This window comes from Leptodactylus fuscus, chromosome 1, assembly GCF_031893055.1.
Source record: "Leptodactylus fuscus isolate aLepFus1 chromosome 1, aLepFus1.hap2, whole genome shotgun sequence".
NCBI classification, from domain to species: Eukaryota; Metazoa; Chordata; class Amphibia; order Anura; family Leptodactylidae; genus Leptodactylus; species Leptodactylus fuscus.
In genome coordinates this window covers 5,508,867-5,533,325 of record NC_134265.1, presented here as the reverse complement: position 1 = coordinate 5,533,325, position 24,459 = coordinate 5,508,867, and the positions used below count along the sequence as shown (strand labels likewise).

Genomic DNA, 24,459 nt, shown 5'->3' with positions numbered 1-24,459 from the left:
GTTAGACATAGTCTGTTATCATTCTCAGAACTGTAGATACCAGGTGTTGCGGTGTACATGACCGTTGATGCTCAGTGTTGTGGTATATGTAACATTTTGTGCTTATCAAGGATGTTCTGCTGTCGCATAAGTTGGCAGATGTTAAGTTGAAGATATATATATATGTGTATGTGACAATATATGCTATGTGCTACCGGATCCATGAGACCATATTTAGATGTTGGGTCATGTGACCTGTATGCATTTGTGCTTCCTTTATAAACCTGTGCTGCTGAACAATAAAGTGTGACACTAGAATAACTGACAGCTATGTCTGTTGTGTGTGTCACCCGAGCGCTCGTAACTTCCTCTTTTTGCAATGAGAACTACGACAAACATAACCCAGGGGGGTCTTGAGCCCCCAACAGGTACATACACTATATATATATACACAGCTACCGGTTGGGTTGGGTGGGTATGGGGGGGTGGTTTGGGTTATAACAGTCCATGGAGTCTCATCTTCCTCTTCGTTGGTGACCGCTATATGGGGGGGTGGGGTTGAAGGTGGGGGTGGGGCGGGTGTATTGGGATAAATATAGCAGTTCATGGAGTCTCATCTTCCTCTTCGTTATAGTGTATGTACCAGTAGCTGTATATATATATAAATCAAATCAAAAAATGCTTTATTGGCACGTCCGAGTAGGTACTTGGCATTGCCAAAGCTAGTAAAGTGGGCGGGGGGGGGAGTTGGGTTGGGTGGGTGGTGGGTATGGGGGGGTGGTTTGGGTTATAACAGTCCATGGAGTCTCATCTTCCTCTTCGTTGGTGACCGCTATATGGGGGGGTGGGGTTGAAGGTGGGGGTGGGGCGGGTGTATTGGGATAAATATAACAGTCCATGGAGTCTCATCTTCCTCTGGTTTGGTGACAGATGGACACGTATTGGGCAGCGATCTCCACAGTGGCCTCTTCTTCTCCCAGTAGGATGTAGAGTTTCCACTTCTCGTCTGCAGATATGAAGTCTGGGATGTGGGCAGAGAGTCTTTGGTAGTAGACGGCCCTCACAGCTGAGTATTTGGTGCAGTGTAGCAGGAAGTGGGTCTCGTCTTCTAGGACCCCCTGGTCACAGTGCTGGCACAGTCTCTTCTCCCGTGGCTTGTACGTCTGCCTGTATCGCCCCGTCTCTATCTCTAGGTTGTGGGCGCTCAGTCTGTACCGGCTCAGGATCTGTCTGTGCTTGGGGTGGCGTATTCTCTCCAGGTAGGTGGCCATGGTGTAGTCCCTTTGTAGGGATTGGTACACGGTGAGTTTCTTGGAGTTATTTATTCGTTTCTCCATTCTTCAATGTACCGCTCTTTGTTTGCCTCCGTGGTCGCCTTTATTTCGGCCTTGGTTATCATCTGTTGGTGTTTTTGGTTTGGTGGTTGGCTGTTGTTTGGTTGGTGAGTGTCTGGTTTGCTCAGGTGGCTTAGCCATGCTTGGTGGTGGTAGGAGTCGGGCTTGCTCCCCTGGATGTGTGCCTGGAAAGCTAGCGCCCTCTTCTGTATGGTGAGCCATAGGGGGAGTCTACCTAGCTCTGCCCTGCAGGCTATGTTGGTGGTGTTGCGATGGACATGGAGCAGGTATTTGCAGAACTCCAGGTGGAAGTTCTCTGTTGGGCTGGAATCCCACTTTGACTGGTCTGGGTAGGTGGCTGGGCCCCAAACCTCGCTGCCATAGAGAAGGATCGGGGAGATGACAGCGTCAAATATCTTCATCCAGACCCTCACCGGTGGTTTGAGGTGGTACAGTTGTCTTCTGATGGCGTAGAAGGTTCTGCAGGCTTTTGCTTTCAGGGTTTCTATTGCTGCTTTGAAGCTTCCTGATTGGCTGAGCTCCAGCCCCAGGTAGGTGTAGCTGTTGGTTTTCTCCAGTGTGGAGCCGTTCAGTGTGAATTGTGGGGTGGTGGAGGCTTTATTGTGGCCCTTCTTCTGGAATACCATGATTTTGGTCTTCTTCTGGTTGATGGGTAGGGCCCATGTGGTGCTGAATTTTTCCAGCACTGACAGGCTTTCTTGGAGGTCTTTCTCGGTGGGGGCCAGGAGTAGGAGGTCGTCGGCGTATAGCAGGAACTTCACCTCTCGATTGTTCAGGGTGAGGCCTGGGGTTGGTGAGGCCTCCAGGGCTGTAGCCAGTTCATTGATGTAGATGTTGAAGAGCGTTGGGCTCAGGCTACAGCCTTGTCTGACCCCTCGGGCCTGTTGGAAGTATGCTGTCCTTTTCCCATTCACCTTCACACTGCACTGGTTTCCGGTGTAGGAGCTCTTGATGACGTCGTACGTTCTTCCTCCTATTCCACTCTCTAGGAGTTTTAGTAGTAGGCCTGGGTGCCATACTGAGTCGAACGCCTTCTTAAAGTCCACGAAGCAGGTGAATATCTTGCCTCTTCTGGTGTTGTGGACGTGCGTCTTGATGAGGCTGTGCAGGGTGTAGATATGGTTTGTGGTGCGGTGGTTTGGCATGAACCCTGCTTGGCTCTTGCCAAACCATATATATATACACAGCTACCGGTACATGCATTTGTGCTTCCTTTATAAACCTACGCTGCTGAACAATAAAGTGTGACACTAGAATAACTGACAGCTATGTCTGTTGTGTGTGTCACCCGAGCGCTCGTAACTTCCTCTTTTTGCAATGAGAACTACGACAAACATAACCCAGGGGGGTCTTGAGCCCACAACAGGTACATACACTATATATATATATACAGCTACCGGTACATACACTATATATATACAGTCCTATGAAAAAGTTTGGGCACCCCTATTAATCTTAATCATTTTTCGTTCTAAAAATTTTGGTGTTTGCAACAGCCATTTCAGTTTGCTATATCTAATAACTGATGGACACAGTAATATTTCAGGATTGAAATGAGGTTTATTGTACTAACAGAAAATGTGCTATATGCATTAAACCAAAATTTGACTAGTGCAAAAGTATGGGCACCCTTATCATTTTATTGATTTGAATACTCCTAACTACTTTTTACTGACTTACTGAAGCACAAAATTGGTTTTGTAACCTCACTGAGCTTTGAACTTCATAACCAGGTGTATCCAATCATGAGAAAAGATATTTAAGGTGGCCAATTGAAAGTTGTTCTCCTATTTGAATCTCCTCTGAAGAGTGTCATCATGGGCTACTCAAAACAACTCTCAAATGATCTGAAAACAAAGATTGTTCAACATAGTTATTCAGGGGAAGGATACAAAAAGTTGTCTCAGAGATTTAACCTGTCAGTTTCCACTGTGAGGAACATAGTAAGGAAATGGAAGACCACAGGGACAGTTCTTGTTAAGCCCAGAAGTGGCAGGCCAAGAAAAATATCAGAAAGGCAGAGAAGAAGAATGGTGAGAACAGTCAAGGACAATCCACAGACCACCTCCAAAGAGCTGCAGCATCATCTTGCTGCAGATGGTGTCACTGTGCATCGGTCAACAATAGAGCGCACTTTGCACAATCAGAAGCTGTATTAGAAAGTGATGAGAAAGAAGCTGTTTCTGCAAGCACGCCACAAACAGAGTCACCTGAGGTATGCAAAAGCACATTTGGACAAGCCAGCTTCATTTTGGAAGAAGGTCCTGTGGACTGATGAAACAAAGATTGAATTGTTTGGTCATACAAAAAGGCGTTATGCATGGCATCCAAAAAAAACAGCATTACACGAAAAACACTTGCTACCCACTGTAAAATTTGGTGGAGGTTCCATCATGCTTTGGGGCTGTGTGGCCAATGCCGGCACCGGGAATCTTGTTAAAGTTGAGGGTCGCATGGATTCCACTCAGTATCAGCAGATTCCTGAGAATAATGTTCAAGAATCAGTGACGAAGTTGAAGTTATGCCGGGGATAGACATTTCAGCAAGACAATGATCCAAAACACCGCTCCAAATCCTCAGGCATTCATGCAGAGGAACAATTACAATGTTCTGGAATGGCCATCCCAGTCCCCAGACCTGAATATCATTGAACATCTGTGGGATGATTTGAAGCGGGCTGTCCATGCTCGGCGACCATCTAACTTAACTGAACTTGAATTGTTTTGTAAAGAGGAATGGTCCAAAATACCTTCATCCAGGATCCAGGAACTGATTAAAGGCTACAGGAAGCGACTAGAGGCTGTTATCTTTGCAAAAGGAGGATCTACTAAATATTAATGTCACTTTTCTGTTGAGGTGCCCATACTTTTGCACCGGTCAAATTTTGGTTTAATGCATATTGCACATTTTCTGTTAGTACAATAAACCTCATTTCAATCCTGAAATATTACTGTGTCCATCAGTTATTAGATATATCAAACTGAAATGGCTGCTGCAAATACCAAAATATTTAGAACTAAAAATGATTAAGATTAATAGGGGTGCCCAAACTTTTTCATAGGACTGTATATATATACAGCTACCGGTACATACACTATATATATATATATATATATATACAGCTACCGGTACATACACTATATATATTATATATATATATATATATATATATATATACAGCTACCGGTACATACACTATATATATAATATATATATATATATATATATATATATATATATATATATATATATATATATATATATATACAGCTACCGGTACATACACTATATATGAAGAGCTCAACGGAAAAATGGCCTAAGTCCAAAAATCAATATTGTGAGAAAAACGAAATTTAAAGTTTTAGCCTAAAGCAAACGGGCATTATTGTGGAATATATCTATCCAATGTAATCAGCTAATGAACACCGTTAATCCTAATCATGGGTGTACAAATTCTGACCGGGACTAAGCGAGCACGCTTATAACAAAAGTTGCACGACATCTAACAGGAGTACCTTCAAAGCTGTATAAGTTCCAAAATTTAATACAAAAATTGCATAACAGAAATAAAGGCACATGTTAAATATGGCTTACACATCGAAGGCGCTACAGCACACGTATCTTTATGGTTGCCGCAGCAGTCGGCTTAAGTGCAATCTTATAATATCGTCAAATATACCGTAAAAATTATTAAACGATGAAGAATAATAATTACCTGCCTCCCTTTTCGGCGCTAAATATGTGCAAAAGTCGATTTAGAGCCTTTTAAACAATAAGACAAAGTTTTTACACTAATATAAACAACAGACCGGAAGTCACGATTTCAATGAAAAAATGACCAACGAGAGTGAAGTAAGTAAGTTTGTATTGGACTTAGGCCATTATTCCATTAAGTGTAAATTCTTCTGCATTGAAATATATGGACTTAGGTCATTAATCCTAGGTACCTTGTAAACCCAATGCATAGAACGAGGTACAAAGAAGCTTTCTAGGTAATAATTTGAAATATGACAAAATGTGGATTTAGGCCATTTTTCCGTTGAGCTCTTCATATATATACAGCTACCGGTACATACACTACATATATATATATATATATATATATATATATACAGCTACCGTTACATACACTATATATATATACAGCTACCGGTACATACACTATATATATATATACAGCTACCGGTACACAGACAGCTACCGGTACATACACTATATATGTACTACATATACATACATATATATAAATATACATACATATATATATATATATATATATATATATATATACATACTAGCTGGTACCCGTCTGCGGTGATTGTAGCAGTGGGTATATACAGGTGCGGGTAAGGTTTTCGTACTGTGTATAAGGTATGGGATATAAAATGTAACTGTGTACTTTGTTTTTGCTGTAATTCTGAGAATACGTGAGACTTTTGTGTTGAATGTAATTTGTATTTCAGCTGCTATGCGGTGTTGGTATAAACTGTACATAGTGTCTTTGGGACAGAGGGATTTCAGGTTAATATACTTCGATATACGACATTGTATGATTTGTTATTTTGTGCCAGTACATGTAAGTTTTGGGCACAGGATACTCTTGAGCAAGCCACATAAAGTCTGGCCCTGTGCATGACAGTTTAATAACATATATATATATGTATATATACACAGCTACCGACACATCCTATTAATATTATAAATGTGAAATGTTTGTGATTTTGTGGGTTTGTGACTTTGGATGTTCGGATGTTTGTTCCTCAATCACGCAAAAACGGCTCCACCGATTTGGCTGAAATTTTCCACAAACATAGTCACTACACTGGATTGCGCAATAGGCTACTTTTCGTCACAATAGCGCACTTACGTTTTTCCCAGGACCCCCACAAAACCCAAATTCACATCACTATCTCTGCAATATATAGCTACCGGTACATACACTATATATATACAGCTACTGGTACATACACATATATATATACAGCTACCAGTACATACACTATATATATATATATATATATATATATATATATATATATATATATACAGCTACCAATACATACACTATATATATATAAAGCTACCGGTACATACACTTTATATATACAGCTACCAGTACATACACTATATATATATACAGCTACCGGTACATACACTATATATATATATATATATATATATATATATATATATATATATATATATATATATACACAACTACCAGTACATACACTATATATATATACAGCTACCGGTACATACACTATATATATATATAGAGCTACCGGTACATACACTATATATATATATACAGCTACCGGTACATACACTTTATATATACAGCTACCAGTACCTACACTATATATATATATTTATATATATATATATATATATACAGCTACCGGTACATATATACAACTACTGGTACATACACTATATATATATACAGCTACCGGTACCTACACTATATATATATATAGAGCTACCGGTACATATATGCAACTACTGGTACATACACTATATATATATACAGCTACCGGCATACCTCCCAACTGTCCCAATTTCCGCGGGACATTCACGATTCCGGTGACGTATCCCGCGGTCTCGGTTGGAGGGAGGTATGTCCTTATTTCAACTCAGATCTGCGTCCAGAGACGCAGACCTGAGTTGAACACATACGTGCCTGAAGCAAGGAGCTGACACAGGTCAGTTCCTTGCTTCGCCGCTGAATGCCGCCTACTGGCTTGTAGACGCGATGTGATGACGTCACATCGCGTCTACAACTGTGCGCCAGTGAGAGACAGAGGCGTGCAGAGTGCAGCGGGGGAACGAGGAGAAGGTAAGTGTAATGTGGAGGTGGAACGTGAAACTGGGGGCAGATGAAGGAGAGGACGGCATGACACTGGGGGCAGAGATGTGGAGACATGAATCTGGGGGCAGAGATGGAGGGGACATGAATCTGGGGGGCAGAGATGGAGGGGACATGAATCTGGGGGCAGAGATGGAGGGGACATGAATCTGGGGGCAGAGATGGAGGGGACATGAATCTGGGGTCAGAGATGGAGGGACATGAATCTGGGGGCAGAGATGGAGGGGACATGAATCTGGGGGCAGAGATGGAGGGACATGAATCTGGGGTCAGAGATGGAGGGTGTATATGAAACTGGGGAGAGATAGAGGGGGGACATATAATTTACGGGTGACTGTAGGAGGATTATACTGTGTGCGGGCTGTTAAGAGTAAAAATCCTCCATCTTTGTATTTCGTCAGCCAGCTTGTAACCTTTCACACATAAACTGTATAAGTAAGTCGCAGCTGGCTATTTGTATATCTCTTATCTCCATGGTATATGGAGGTCACTGAGAGTCATTTAGCACCAACATGACATCTTATCTCTTTTTCCATGATATATACATATAGACATAGTGTGACATGTTAGTTGACACATAAGTATTTTGAAACTTTGTTTAAGGACAAAGTTCATTCCAGTTTGGAAAGCAATAATGAGTTTCAGAATACATTAGGCTTCAGCCAATAGTAATATGCCAAGTTTATCTTATAACGCTACACCCAATCATGATATGCCAACCATGTTATGTTATTAGAATAGTCCAACCTGCTGTTGTCTGTATTGTATTTAAACTACCTTTGTGCACCATTAAATTGAACTCACTTGATACGCCATCATTTGTTTGTGTGTGCGACTTCTCCAGGCCTGATAATGGGTATGCTTTATTCAGGCCTGATATTTAATTTGGAACTCAGCAACATACTCTATTATGGGGACCCCTTGATGTTCCTAACAGGGCACATGAAAAATTAATGAGTGGGCGGAGTCAGCACAAAAGTGGGTGGGGCCAAATTTGCCATTTACATTCACATTGCTGCCTGTACATACACTATATATATATATATATATATATATATATATATATATATATATATAGCTACCAGTACATACAATATATATATATACAGCTACCGGTACTTACACTATATATATATATATACAGCTACCAGTACATACACTATATATATATATATATATATATATATATATATATGTACATATATATATATATACATATATATATACATATATATATATACATATATGTACATATTGTGGTAAAGTGTACGGTAAGGTGGTGGATGGAGTGTATATCTCTCCTGGTTTCCTCAGCCAGGCGAGATAAAGGAAAGCCAGGGTAATCATGTTCGAGCAGAGTATAGTCTGCTGGAACTCTTGTTCCACATTATGGGCTGGCTTTTCTGGACTGGAGGGCAGGTTGGTAGTGGGAGCCTTCCAGTCCACACTTACTCCACCACGGGTTTTGCCCTGAGTCCGGGGCAGTCACAGGTGAGGCTTCCTTAGGGCTATTTTACTGGGGAAGGAAGCTCAGTTAGGAGCCCTGGTACACACAAGGAGTGTGTGAGGAAAACAGGTACCTAGTGGACTTTGACTGGCTCATATGGTGACTCAACCTGCTGTATAGGTAGAGCCGGACAAGGCTTAGGTTTTTGTTTGTTCTTTTGGTTTCTTTGCTGGCACAGTGTTTTATGCCGAATGCTCAACTAAAACACTGGACTTATTTATTCTACTACCTGTCTGCATGGTGTCATTGCCGTTCCCAACCGTGTGAGCTGAACCCCTTACAACATATATATATATATATATATATATATATATATATATATATATATGTATATATATATATATATACATATATATATATATATATACAGCTACCGATACATACACTATATATAGCCCCCACCAGGGTCTCCCTACCATGACCCCGACACTTACGAGGTTCTACAAAGGGAAGCCGCCCAATTCCAACCCAAAGGCAGAGTACTAATATGCGGAGACCTGAATGCAAAGATAGGCACAGAGATAGACTACCTGCCCCCTGACGACAACCCACATACGCACGGTAGTGAGATCCACCACCCGGAACCCACACAGACAAGAAGAAACAGCCAAGACAGAACTGTCAACAAGAGTGGGAGACAACTGCTGAACATGTGCCGAAGCCTAGGACTGTACATAATAAACGGACGTACCACAGGCGGTCCCAGAGGACGCTTCACACTAAACTCCCAAGTGGGCAACAGCGTGGTGGACTATGCCATTACAGACGCAGACCTGTCAGACATTGAAGACTTCACAATCGCCCCTGACTCCCATCTATCAGACCACAACCAGATCCTACTATACATGAGAACCAGGAACAAAGCACCCACACATGAGCCCCAACAGTCCGGCCTCTACAACCTACCAAGACATTTCAAATGGGCCAACCACCAGGCCATAGAATATACCAACGCAACCAACCGACCCGAAATCAAGACACTGCTCACAAACTTCCATACAAACACCTATCAGCCAGACCAACAGGGAGTCACCAGAGCTGTGAAGGATCTCAAGTACATCCTACAGACCACAGCAGAACTGGCAGGCCTGAAACCAACCAAACCAATAAGACAAACCAACAAACAGTCCCACAAATGGTTTGAATGTTCCACAAATGGTGGAAATATTCAGCACCACATGGGCCCTACCCATCAACCAGAAAAAGACCAAAGTCATGGTATTTCAGAAGAAGGGCCACAATAAAGCCACCACCCCACAATTCACACTGAACAGCTCCACACTGGAGAAAACCAACAGCTACACCTACCTGGGGCTGGAGCTCAGCCAATCAGGAAGCTTCAAAGCAGCAATAGAAACCCTGAAAGCAAAAGCCTGCAGAACCTTCTACGCCATCAGAAGACAACTTTATCACCTCAAACCACCGGTGAGGGTCTGGCTGAAGATATTTGACACAGTCATCTCCCCGATCCTTCTCTATGGCAGCGAGGTTCGGGGCCCAGCCACCTACCCAGACCAGTCAAAGTGGGATTCCAGCCCAACAGAGAACTTCCACCTGGAGTTCTGCAAATACCTGCTCCATGTCCATTGCAACACCACCAACATAGCCTGCAGGGCAGAGCTAGGCAGACTCCCCCTATGGCTCACCATACAGAAGAGGGCGCTAGCTTTCCAGGCACACATCCAGGGGAGCAAGCCCGACTCCTACCACCACCAAGCATGGCTAAGCCACCTGAGCAAACCAGACACTCACCAACCAAACAACAGCCAACCACCAAACCAAAAACACCAACAGAAGATAACCAAGGCCGAGATAAAGGCGACCACAGAGGCAAACAGAGAGCGGTACATTGAAGAATGGAGAAACGAATAAATAACTCCAAGAAACTCACCGTGTACCAATCCCTACAAAGGGACTACACCATGGCCACCTACCTGGAGAGAATACGCCACCCCAAGCACAGACAGACCCTGAGCCGGTACAGACTGAGCGCCCACAACCTAGAGATAGAGACGGGGCGATACAGACAGACGTACAAGCCACGGGAGAAGAGACTGTGCCAGCACTGTGACCAGGGAGTCCTAGAAGACCAGACCCACTTCCTGCTACACTGCACCAAATACTCAGCTGTGAGGGCCGTCTACTACCAAAGACTCTCTGCCCACATCCCAGACTTCATATCTGCAGACGAGAAGAGGAAACTCTACATCCTACTGGGAGAAGAAGAGGCCACTGTGGAGATCGCTGCCCAATACGTGTCCAGCTGTCACCAAACCAGAGGATGATGAAACTCCACGGACTGGTGTCCTGGTGTGTGGACAGAGTTCAGGCTGGGAAATGTGACTGATGTACAGACCAGATTTTCTAGTCCGGATTCCATAGTGTTCCATACAGCTACCGGTACATACACTATATATATATACAGCTACCGGTACATACACTATATACTGTATATACAGCTACCGGTACATACATTGTCATCGCTCCCTATATATGTCCTGTTCCAGCCTAAGTCTGTCTCCCCGGGGTAGGGCGCTCGTTCTACATCACAGGTTAGTGGAGGAAAAGAGCAGAGGAGGAATGTGCCAGGTATCTTCACATACTAGAGCCTGATCCGGAAGCCCCCTTTATACTCCCTACTAATCCTATTTATTCCATGGGATTCCGTGTAGTGATTACATTGTCTCATCTTCTCTCCATTCAGGTTCCTACAATATAGAATCCTCTCAGTATCTTCTATATAAGAGAATATTCCGGATTGATCCATCAAGGATGGAAAGAGACAGGAACAAGATGGCGGAAAGTCTATTAAATCTCACCCTAGAGATCATCTACCAGCTTACTGGAGAGGTGAGAGATTCTGATGATGTCATCATGACATCATTCTTATCTATAGTAATAACAGATGATATGACTGGAGAGGTGATGGACTCTGGACATGTATGTAGTGAGATTTATTAATGTGTCTCCCCATAACCAGGATTACACAGTAGTGAAGAAGACCTCTAGTGGGCGCTGTCAGGCTCCTGTGTATGATGGATATGGAGGAACCCTGAGCCCAATCCTGGGGCCTCCACCTCACCCCCTGATACAGGAGGAGATCAATGGACAGAAGATCCTAGAACTCACCAAGAAGATGCTGGAGCTGCTGACTGGAGAGGTGACACTGCTGGGAATGCTGGGACATTATACAGTAACTGGAGGGGTCGGGGTGATGACTGTATCATTGTGTTGTCAGGTTCCTATAAGGTGTCAGGATGTCGCTGTCTATTTCTCCATGGAGGAGTGGGAGTATTTAGAAGGACACAAGGATCTGTACAAGGAGGTGATGATGGAGGACCAGCAGCCCCTCACATCAGCAGGTAATAGACATGACTATATACACATGGACTTCCATTATTTGTATGTACAGAATGAATTCAGTCCCTGTCTGTCACTAATGTCTCTGGATCTGACTGTGCCGCATCCTGTACTCTCACCCTGCAACAGAAAATCCCTCCTGGCCAGTAAGGAATCTGATGGAGATTCATATGTCACTGTGTAAACCTCACCTTAGACCCCAATCACACTATGGAATCCGGACTAGAAAATCTGGTCTGTACATCAGTCACATTTCCCAGCCTGAACTCTGTCCACACACCAGGACACCAGTCCGTGGAGTCTCATCTTCCTCTTGTTTGGTGACAGCTGGCCACGTATTGGGCAGCGATCTCCACAGTGGCCTCTTGTTCTCCCAGTAGGATGTAGAGTTTCCTCTTCTCATCTGGGATGTGGGCAGAGAGTCTTTGGTAGTAGACGGCCCTCACAGCTGAGTATTTGGTGCAGTGTAGCAGGAAGTGGGTCTCGTCTTCTAGGGCCCCCTGGTCACAGTGCTGGCACAGTCTCTTCTCCCGTGGCTTGTACGTCTGCCTGTATCGCCCCGTCTCTATCTCTAGGTTGTGGGCGCTCAGTCTGTACTGGCTCAGGGTCTGTCTGTGCTTGGGGTGGCGTATTCTCTCCAGGTAGGTGGCCATGGTGTAGTCTCTTTGCAGTGACTGGTACACAGTGAGTTTCTTGCAGTTATTTATTGCGCTTCTCCATTCCTCGATGTACCGCTCTTTGTCTCTCTCAATGACTCCTTTTATTTGATCCTTGTTCAGGGCATGTTGGGGGTTTTGGCTTGGCAGATGGCTGATGCTTGGTTGGGGGTATCAGTTTTTCTCTGGGCTCTGTGGCTCAGCCAGGCTTGGTGGACTGCTGCCCTGTATGAGTCCAGAATGATAGCGCCCTCTTCTGCATGGTGAGCCATAGGGGGAGTCTGCCTAGCTCTGCCCTGCAGGCCATGTTGGTGGTGTTGCGATGGACATGGAGCAGGTACTTGCAGAACTCCAGGTGGAAGTTCTGTGTTGGGCTGGAATCCCATTTTGACTGGTCTGGGTAGGTGGCTGGGTCCCAAACTTCACTGCCATAGAGAAGTATCGGGGAGATGACTGCGTCAAATATCTTCAGCAAGACCCTCACCGGTGGTTTGAGGTGGTACAGTTGTCTTCTGATGGCGTAGAAGGTTCTGCAGACTTTTGCTTTCAGGGTTTCTATTGCTGCTTTGAAGCTTCCTGATTGGCTGAGCTCCAGCCCCAGGTAGGTGTAGCTGTTGGTTTTCTCCAGTGTGGAGCCGTTCAGTGTGAATTGTGGGGTGGTGGAGGCTTTATTGTGGCCCTTCTTCTGAAATACCATGACTTTGGTCTTCTTCTGGTTGATGGGTAGGGCCCATGTGGTGCTGAATTTTTCCAGTACTGACAGGCTTTCTTGGAGGTCTTTCTCGGTGGGGGCCAGGAGTAGGAGGTCGTCGGCGTATAGCAGGAACTTCACCTCCCGGTCGTTCAGGGTGAGGCCTGGGGTTGGTGAGGCCTCCAGGGCTGTAGCCAGTTCATTGATATAGATGTTGAAGAGCGTTGGGCTCAGGCTACAGCCTTGTCTAACCCCTCGGGCCTGTTGGAAGTATGCTGTCCTTTTCCCATTCACCTTCACACTGCACTGGTTTCCGGTGTAGGAGCTCTTGATGACGTCGTACGTTCTTCCTCCTATTCCACTCTCTAGAAGTTTTAGGAGCAGGCCTGGGTGCCATACTGAGTCGAACGCCTTCTTAAAGTCTACGAAGCAGGTGAATATCTTGCCTCTTCTGGTGTTGTGGACGTGCGTCTTGATGAGGCTGTGCAGGGTGTAGATATGGTCTGTGGTGCGGTGGTTTGGCATGAACCCTGCTTGGCTCTTGCTGAGGACCCCGTATTGTGTGAGGAAGGTGAGGATTCTGTTATTGATGATGCTGTTGAACAGTTTCCCCAGCATGCTGCTGACGCAGATCCCTCTATAGTTGTTGGGGTCATATTGGTCCCCATTCTTGTAGATGGGGGTTATGAGCCCTTTGTTCCAGTCTTCGGGGAAGTGTCCAGCATTGAGCACGAGGGTGAATAGCTTTGCCAGTGCCGTGTGTATTGCTGGAGGGCTGTATTTGATCATCTCTGGTAGGATGCCGTCAGAGCCACTGGCCTTTTTGCCTTTCAGCAGGACAATTCTTTCCTGTATATCTTTTATGGTGATTGGCGAGTCCAGAGGGTTCTGGAAGTCTTTGATGACTTTCTCCATGTCCCTCAGTTTGGTGATTATCTGTTGCTGTTCTGGATTTAGTTCTTCTTCTAGGATGTTTTTGTAGAGACCTCTGAAGTAGTTGAGTCAGATATTGCCATTTTGGATGTGGAGAGAGTTTTTCTTGGGCTTTGTGCCCATGTGGTGCCAGGTCTCCCAGAATGAGCTGTCCTGGAGGGAGTCCTCTAGTTGCTCTATTTTGTGGGAGAGGTATCTCTGTTTCTTCTCTCTGAGGGTGACCTTGTATTGCTTGCATAGATTGTTGTAGGCTTCCCTCACCTCCTTGTTGTTGGGGTATCTGTGTTTCTGGTTGGAGGCTGCCCTTAGAGAATGACGTAGAGCCTTGCAGTCGCTGTCAAACCATTTGTGAGACTGTTTGTTAGTCTCTTGGGCTTTGTCTGTTTCAGACCAAAAAATTGTTTGTGAATTGAATTAAAAAGTAACGCTTATTATGGGTACTTAACCCTAGCAATAAATATAAATTTAAAAAAAACGCTTGTGCTATGTAGTTTTTTTTAAAATGCTGAAGCAGGGTAGTGGTAATTGTTACTTCCTCCACCTTAGATGTTCACACTTCCCACTCTACCCCCTACTCAGCCTGTCTCAAAAGGGACAGAAGAACAGGTAAATTTTTATTGAGTCAACAGAAAATTTCTCATTAAAAAGTTGAATGGCTTTTCAGTAATCCTGTGCTCATATAAATCGCCTGTTACAATGTCCACTGCCTAATGAGTGTGTCGGCAGGAGAAACAAAACAAAAAGGGGGAGGTATATCAGCTAAACATGTGGCTCAATGTTCAAAGAAAAAGCTAATTCCAGGTAAAACAAAGTGCTTGTCGGTCAGACTTGGGTATAGTTACACCTGCAGGGACGAGGATCAAGATATCACCACTCCATCACATGCAAGGTCCTAACACAAATTAACCCTTATAGCCCTTTTGACCAGATCCACTGCACCACCCTGGCTATAGTTTTTCTGACTAAATGTTGCTGTTACTGCTACCACATTGCTGCCTTCCCCGTACTGTACCTAGAGCCTGTTCCTACATCTATTAGACCCCCCTACGCGTTTCACCGGCCCTCTGGTCGGTTCATCAGGGGTATATTGGGGTAAGTATATTTGTTTCAGGCTATCAAGCTAGAAAGGAGACATCAGGCGGCCACCGTCTAGTGCCACCGCTCACTTTGGCGGTCTCACTAGTACCAAATGGGGGATTAGAGCGGTGGCACTAGACGGTCCTGGACTGGCTTAGATAATCAAAAATGCCGCCCTCCCTGGGGTCCTGACATAGCGCTGCCTGAAGCGCTCGCTTCAGGTCGCCTCATGGGAGGTGCGGCGCTGCAGCTATCGGTACATACACTATATATATATACAGCTACCGGTACATACACTATATATATATATATATATATATATATATATATATATATATATATATATACAGCTACCGGTACATACACTATATATATATATATATATACAGCTACCGGTACATACACTATATATATATATATATATACAGCTACCGGTACATACACTACATATATATATATATATACAGCTACCGGTACATACACTATATATATATATATATATACAGCTACCTGTACATACACTATATATATATATATATATATATATATACAGCTACCTGTACATACACTATATATATATATATATATATATATATATATATATATATATATATATATATATATACAGCTACCGGTACATACACCGGTATATACACTGTATATATATATATATATATATATATATATATATGCAGCTATATATATATATATATCCTATTAATATTATAAATGTGAAAGTTTGTGGGTTTGTGTGTTTGGATGTTTGCATGTTCGAATGTTTGTTCCTCAATCACGCAAAACCCGCTCCACCGATTTGGCTGAAAGTTTCCACAAACATAGTTAATACACCCGATTGCACAATAGGCTACTTTTCGTCACAATAGCGCACATACGTTTGTGCCAGGACCCCCACAAAACCCAAACTCACACCACCATCTCTGCAATCTCACACACTTTGGACCATAGCAAGCCACAAAATTCCTATTGTCCTCTACAGCCTCGCCCCTAACACCACACACTCACATATACAGATACTTTACCACTTTGCCCCTCACCTTAAAGATACTCCAGGAGGCGCTCTTTAACGCTCCGGAGAGCCATGTTTGCCGACCCCCACCGCTCTGACAATCCGCGACACCGCCCACCCATGTCTATACCCCTAGGCGGTCTAATAAATGCAAAAAAAAAAGTTTAAAAAATGTAAAAAAAATATAAAAAAATAAATAAAAGGATTAAAAATTCAAATCACCCCCCTTTCCCTAGAACACATATAAAAGTAGTTAAAAACTGTGAAACACATACATGTTAGGTATCCCCACGTCCGAAATCGCCCGCTCTACAAAGCTATACAAATATTTTTTCTGTTCGGTAAACGCTGTAGCAGGAAAAATGGTTAAAAGTGCCAAACCGCCGTTTTTTCACTGTTTTGATTCTGATAAAAATTTGAATAAAAAGTGATCAAAGCAATAACATTTCCCGAAAATGGTAGAACTACAAAGTACACCCGGTCCCGCAAAAAAATACACCCTATACATCCCCGTACACGCACGTATAAAAAAGTTACGGCTGTCGGAATATGGCGACTTTTCAAAAAATAATTTTTTAACACAGTTTTGGATTTTTTTAAGGGGTCAAAATGTAAATAAAACCATATAAATTTGGTATCCCCGGAATCGTAACGAAACACAGAATACAGGGGACATGTCATTTGGGTTGCACAGTGAACGCCGTAAACCCAAAGCCCGTAAGAAAGTCGCAGAAATGCATTTTTTCTTCAAATCCACCCCATTCTGAATTTTTTCCCTGCTTCCCAGTACATTATATAGAATAAATAATGGTGGCATCAGGAAGAAAAATTTGTCCCAGGAAAAATTAAGACCTCATATGGCTCTGGGAGCGGAGAAATAAAAAAGTTATGGGGTTTAGAAGGAGGGGAGTCAAAAACGAAAATCAAAAAATGCCATCGGCGGGAAAGGGTTAACTTCAAATACCTCTGTCCCAAAGTCACTATGTAAAGTTTCTCACAACACCGTATATATAGCAGCTCAAATACAAATTAACTTCAACACAAAAGTCTCACGTATTCTCTGAATTACAGCAAAAAACAAGATACAAAGTTACATTTCGTATCCCACCCTTATACACAGTACGAAAACCTTACCCGCGCCTGTATATACCCACTGCTACAATCACCGCAGACGAAGTCGCGGGTAACAGCTAATATATATATATATATATATATATATATATATATATATATATATATATATATATATCCTATTAATATTATAAATGTGAAAGTTTGTGAGTTTGGATGTTTGTGGGTTTGTGTGTTCGGATGTTTGTTAGTCAATCACGCAAAACCCGCTTGACCGATTTGGCTGAAATTTTCCACACACATAGTTAATACACCCCATTGCGCAATAGGCTACTTTTCGTCACAATAGCGCATATACGTTTTTCCCAGGACCCCCACAAACCCCAAACTCACATCACTATCTCTGCAATCTCACACACTTTGGACCCCGATTTGGCTGAAATTTTCCACAAACATAGTCCCTACACTCGATTGCGCAATAGGCTACTTTTCGTCACAATAGCGCACATACGTTTTTCCCAGGACCCTTTGGATGTTCGGATATTTGGCGGTCAATCACGCAAAAACCGCTCCACCGATTTGGCTGAAATTTTCCACAAACATAGTCCCTACACTCGATTGCGCAATAGGCTACTTTTCGTCACAATAGCGCACATACGTTTTTCCCAGGACCCCCACAAAACCCAAACTCACATCACTATCTCTGCAATCTCACACACTTTGGACCATAGCAAGCCACAAAATTCATATTACCCCCTACAGCAGAGGTCAGCAACCCCTGGCACACAGGCCAAGAGTGGCACTCCTGCCATATTTCACTGGCATGCCAGCAGCACAGGACCTGCAAGAGTTAAATAAAGTCTCTGCTAGAGCTGAGGCATAAGGACACTCCCCTTTGCGAGATGTGCAGGAAACCCAGGGGGTGGAGCTTAATCGCTCAGGGCTCTGCCTGCTATAGTGATCGCTCCTGCCGAAGCTGCTAGCAAACTGAAAGTAAGAAACACACAGCTCCCTTCCTTTACTTCCTATTCTCATTAATGTCAGGCATGGGGTTATTAGTTTAGCGTTAGTAACTCCATGTACCTCACATTAATAGGAATAAACCACATCATGTCCCTCATATTAACCCCTGTGTGCCCCATATAAAGGTTACTAATATGTGAGACATATGGAGGTACTAATAAAAGACCTCAGTAATGAAGATACTTAATTATTACCTCCAAGTCTCTCATATATCAGTAACTAGAGATGAGCGAGTACTGTTGGGATCAGCCGATCTGAACAGCACGCTCCATAGAAATGAATGGATGCACCTGGTACTTCCGCTTGGACGTAGCCAGCGCGCTTAACCCCCCGCGTGCCGGCTACGTCCATTCATTTCTATGCGAGCGTGCTGTTCGGATCGGCTGATCCCAACAGTACTCGCTCATCTCTATCAGTAACTCTTACACTGGGGTTAATGTGAGGGACATGATGGGGTTAATTGCTATTAATAAGAGGCGCATGGAGTTACTAAACTGTCATGCACAGGGCCAGACTTTATGTTGCTTGCTCAAGAGTATCCTGTGCCCAAAACTTACATGTACTGGCGCAAAATAACAACTCATACAATGTCGTATATCAAAGTATATTAACCTGAAATACTTCTGTCCCAAAGACACTATGTACAGTTTATACCAACACCGTATAGCGGCTGAAATACAAATTACATTCAACACAAAAGTCTCATGTGCTCTCAGAATTACAACAAAAACAAGATACACAGTTACATTTTATATCCCATACCTTATACACAGTACGAAAACCTTACCCGCGCCTGTATATACCCACTTCTACAATCACCGCAGACGAAGTCGCGGGTACCAGCTAGTATATATATATATATACTGTATATACAGTGGGGCAAAAAAGTATTTAGTCAGTCACCAATAGTGCAAGTTCCACCACTTAAAAAGATGAGAGGCGTCTGTAATTTACATCATAGGTAGACCTCAACTATGAGAGACAAAATGAGAAAACAAATCCAGAAAATCACATTGTCTGATTTTGTAAGAATTTATTTGCAAATTATGGTGGAAAATAAGTATTTGGTCACCTACAAACAATCAAGATTTCTGGCTCTCACAGACCTGTAACTTCTTCTTTAAGAGTCTCCTCTTTCCTCCACTCATTACCTGTAGTAATGGCACCTGTTTAAACTTGTTATCAGTATAAAAAGACACCTGTGCACACCCTCAAACAGTCAGACTCCAAACTCCACTATGGTGAAGACCAAAGAGCTATCAAAGGACACCAGAAACAAAATTGTAGCCCTGCACCAGGCTGGGAAGACTGAATCTGCAATAGGCAACCCGCTTGGATTGAAGAAATCAACTGTGGGAGCAATAATTAGAAAATGGAAGACATACAAGACCACTGATAATCTCCCTCGATCTGGGGCTCCACGCAAAATCTCACCCCGTGGGGTCAAAATGATCACAAGAACGGTGAGCAAAAATCCCAGAACCACGCGGGGGGACCTAGTGAATGAACTGCAGAGAGCTGGGACCAATGTAACAAAGCCTACCATCAGTAACACACTACGCCGCCAGGGACTCAGATCCTGCAGTGCCAGACGTGTCCCACTGCTTAAGCCAGTACATGTCCGGGCCCGTCTGAAGTTTGCTAGAGAGCATTTGGATGATCCAGAAGAGTATTGGGAGAATGTCCTATGGTCTGATGAAACCAAACTGGAACTGTTTGGTAGAAACACAACTTTTCGTGTTTGGAGGAAAAAGAATACTGAGTTGCATCCATCAAACACCAGACCTACTGTAAAGCATGGGGATGGAAACATCATGCTTTGGGGCTGTTTCTCTGCAAAGAAGCTAGGACGACTGATTCGTGTACATGAAAGAATGAATGGGGCCATGTATCATGAGATTTTGAGTGCAAACCTCCTTCCATCAGCAAGGGCATTGAAGATGAAACCTGGCTGGGTCTTTCAACATGACAATGATCCAAAGCACACCGCCAGGGCAACAAAGGAAGTGGCTTTGTAAGAAGCATTTCAAGGTCCTGGAGTGGCCTAGCCAGTCTCCAGATCTCAACCCTATAGAAAACCTTTGGAGGGAGCGACAGCCCCAAAACATCACTGCTCTAGAGGAGATCTGCATGGAGGAATGGGCCGACATACCAACAACAGTGTGTGCCAACCTTGTGAAGACTTACAGAAAACGTTTGACCTCTGTCATTGCCAACAAAGGATATAGAACATAGTATTGAGATGAAATTTTGTTACTGACCAAATACTTATTTTCCACCATAATTTGCAAAAAAAATTCTTACAAAATCAGACTGTGATTTTCTGGATTTGTTTTCTCATTTTGTCTCTCATAGTTGAGGTCTACCTATGATGTAAATTACAGACGCCTCTCATCTATTTAAGTGGTGGAACTTGCACTATTGGTGACTGACTAAATACTTTTTTGCCCCACTGTACATACAGCTACCGGTACATACACTATATATACAGCTACCAGTACATACACTATATATATATATATATATATATAGCTACCGGTATATACACTATATAGACAGCTACCGGTATATACACTATATATTGCTAACCATCACTAGTAATGAAAGAATCTGCAGAGGAAGTCGACCCCATCTTGTCATCGCTCCATATACAGGGTGGCCATAATATAACCTCAGGTGTTTGGAGTCGTGTGCAGGCTGACCCAATGGATGGAATTGCCTGAAAATTTGTATGTGTGCTAATCAAGGCATAGGGAAATGGACGGCATGGGAAAAAAAACAAAAACCCTAAAAGTCATCACCAACTGCTTCCTGGTGACAATGACACCCGCATGACATTTGCATTGATGTTTCTGGCCAGAGTGGAAGTGGAGACCAATTGGCCATGGAATCTCCTGTGGAGCGACGAAGCGCATTTTTACCTGAATGGAACGGTCAACACACAGAACTGTCGCATATGGGCCACCAAAAACCCGCGTGCGCTCGAGGGGGTTCCACTGCATTCGCCCAAGGTGACCGTTTGGTGTGGGTTCACCTCATCGTTCATGATCGGACCCTTCTTTTTCGAAGATTTGGGCCCAACTGGGGTTGCCACCTGTTCTGTCACAGCAGCGAGGTAGCGGACAATGCTGGAATCAGTGGTCGTTCCCCAACTCCAACAGCGGCAGTGCCTGCAGACGATCCCCTTCATGCAGGATGAGCCCCCTCCTCACATCACAAATCCTGTTAAGAACGCTCTTCGTGCACATTTTCCCGATGACAGGATTGTGAGCCGCTCATTCCCTACAGCGTGGCCACCGCGCTCTCCGGATCTCAATCCTTGTGATTTCTGGTTATGGGACAATTGAAGGAGCGTGTTTATCGGGGGAATGTCGAAACCCTGCCTGACCTCAAAGACCGCATCACATTGGAAGTGCGCAGCATCTCACCAGAGACGTTACACGCAAGCGTCAAGCACGTTCTGCATAGGATGACCATGCTCACCATGCATGATGGCGGCCACATTGAACAGTCATGCTAGTCGGTGGTCCAAATGGGACATCCCCAAGTATCGACATGCTGGCTTTGCGCCGCACGCTCACTGTAAAGCGCCACATTATCCCCTGGTGGGGAGTTTTCGTATTAATTTTTTTTTTTTTTTTTTTCATGCTGTCCATTTCCCCATGCCTTGATTAGCACACATACAAATTTTCAGGCAATTCCATCCATTGGGTCAGCCTGCACACGACTCCAAACACCTTAGGTCAGAGGTGCTCACACTTTTTCAGCGTGTGAGCTACTTTATTAGCTGACCAAGGCAAAAGATCTACTAGGGCGGGGCCGGGGCTGGCCTGTGGGCGGGCCGAGGTGGGCCTGTGGGCGGGACGGGGCGGACCTGTGGACGGGGCGGGCGTGTCTCTGGGCATGGATGGGCATGTGGACGGGGCCAGGCGGATCGTGAGAGCAGGAGACGGCGGCGTTCTGTGGCTGCCCAGGGATCCCCGCTGTCTGCTTCTTCACAGCGCAGGCTGAGAGTTATCTTTGGACACTGGGAGGCTGGGGCTGCGGCAGCTCCGCCTGCCAGTGTCCAGAGATGACTCTCAGCCTGCACTGTGAACAAGCAGACACCGAGGATCCCTGCATCCCGCGATCGACCCATACGTCCTTTGCGATCTACCAGTAGATCGCGATTGACGTATTGGGCACCCCTGCCTTAGGTTATATTATGGCCACCCTGTATATGTCCTGTACCAGCCTAGGTCTGTCTCCCCGGGGTAGGGCGCTCGTTCTACATCACAGGTTAGTGGAGGAGAAGAGTCTGATACTGTGCAGTGGAGGAATGTGCCAGGTATCTTCACATACTAGAGCCTGATCCGGAAGCCCCCCTTATACTCCCTACTAATCCTATTTATTCCATGGGATTCTGTGTAGTGATAACATTTTCTCATCTTCTCTCCATTCAGGTTCCTACAATATAGAATCCTCTCAGTATCTTCTATATAAGAGAATATTCCTGATTGATCCATCAAGGATGGAAAGAGACAGGAACAAGATGGCGGAAAGTCTATTAAATCTCACCCTAGAGATCATCTACCAGCTTACTGGAGAGGTGAGAGATTCTGATGATGTCATCATGACATCATTCTTATCTATAGTAATAACAGATGATATGACTGGAGAGGTGATGGACTCTGGACATGTATGTAGTGAGATTTATTAATGTGTCTCCCCATAACCAGGATTACACAGTAGTGAAGAAGACCTCTAGTGGGCGCTGTCAGGCTCCTGTGTATGATGGATATGGAGGAACCCTGAGCCCATTCCCGGGGCCTCCACCTCACCCCCTGATACAGGAGGAGATCAATGGACAGAAGATCCTAGAACTCACCCACAAGATGCTGGAGCTGCTGACTGGAGAGGTGACAGTGCTGGGAATGCTGGGACATTATACAGTAACTGGAGGGGTCGGGGTGATGACTGTATCATTGTGTTGTCAGGTTCCTATAAGGTGTCAGGATGTTGCTGTCTATTTCTCCATGGAGGAGTGGGAGTATTTAGAAGGACACAAGGACCTGTACAAGGAGGTGATGATGGAGGACCAGCAGCCCCTCACATCAGCAGGTAATAGACATGACTATATACACATGGACTTCCATTATTTGTATGTACAGAATGAATTCAGTCCCTGTCTGTCACTAATGTCTCTGGATCTGACTGTGCCGCATCCTGTACTCTCACCCTGCAACAGAAAATCCCGCCTGGCCAGTAAGGAATCTGATGGAGATTCATATGTCATTGTGTAAACCTCACCTTAGGCCCCAATCACACTATGGAATCCGGACTAGAAAATCTGGTCTGTACATCAGTCTCATTTCCCAGCCTGAACTCTGTCCACACACCAGGACTCCCCATATCTTAGTGATCTATGACGCTAGGAGTCCCCGCTTCCTTGTGACTCCACAGACCCTACTACATACTGTATGGGACAGCAGATCCGCGGTGAGTTCAGGCTGGGAAATCCAGCAGATGTGGTTTGGATTGTATTGTGTGTATGGGGTGTAATACAGTAAGATTTATGGCATCCTACAGTATTATTCCACATAAGTGGCCATAGTTAAGCAGCCATGGATTGTGTTCCTGTGGTTTGGGCTCTGAGACTTATTTCACTTTGGATTCTTAGAAGAGACGTCCAGATAAGACGATCTATATCAGGACAGGACAACTAGTAATGTAGTCAGAGGCCTGAACTTACTGGTACAAAATAAGGACCTTAATGTTAGGTCCTAAATGTAGGTTCTGTTGGGATAAGACAAAAACATTGCTAAAATAAGGCAAGGCTACCAAAAGAATATAGAAAAAATATATCAAGATGTTATTAAAGTGATTAAAAACACAGAAACACATAGCAACAAAAGGAGGGAGGAAAAACACA

The 24,459-nt window shown here is 44.1% G+C and overlaps 1 protein-coding gene and 1 pseudogene across 1 annotated transcript in view; both read left to right on the top strand.

The window, feature by feature from the left end:
* LOC142196952 (gastrula zinc finger protein XlCGF66.1-like) overlaps positions 1–23,830 on the top strand; it is a 26,979-nt gene extending 3,149 nt beyond the window's left edge. The window contains exons 2-4 of the mRNA XM_075266928.1: positions 22,991–23,136; positions 23,267–23,446; positions 23,525–23,830. Of these exons, the coding sequence (XP_075123029.1) occupies positions 23,059–23,136; positions 23,267–23,446; positions 23,525–23,830 (564 nt within the window). The 5' untranslated portion in view covers positions 22,991–23,058. The remainder of the gene's footprint in view (positions 1–22,990; positions 23,137–23,266; positions 23,447–23,524) is intronic.
* The window catches only part of LOC142189611 (uncharacterized), a 282,275-nt pseudogene that overhangs the window by 126,456 nt on the left and 131,360 nt on the right, over positions 1–24,459 (top strand).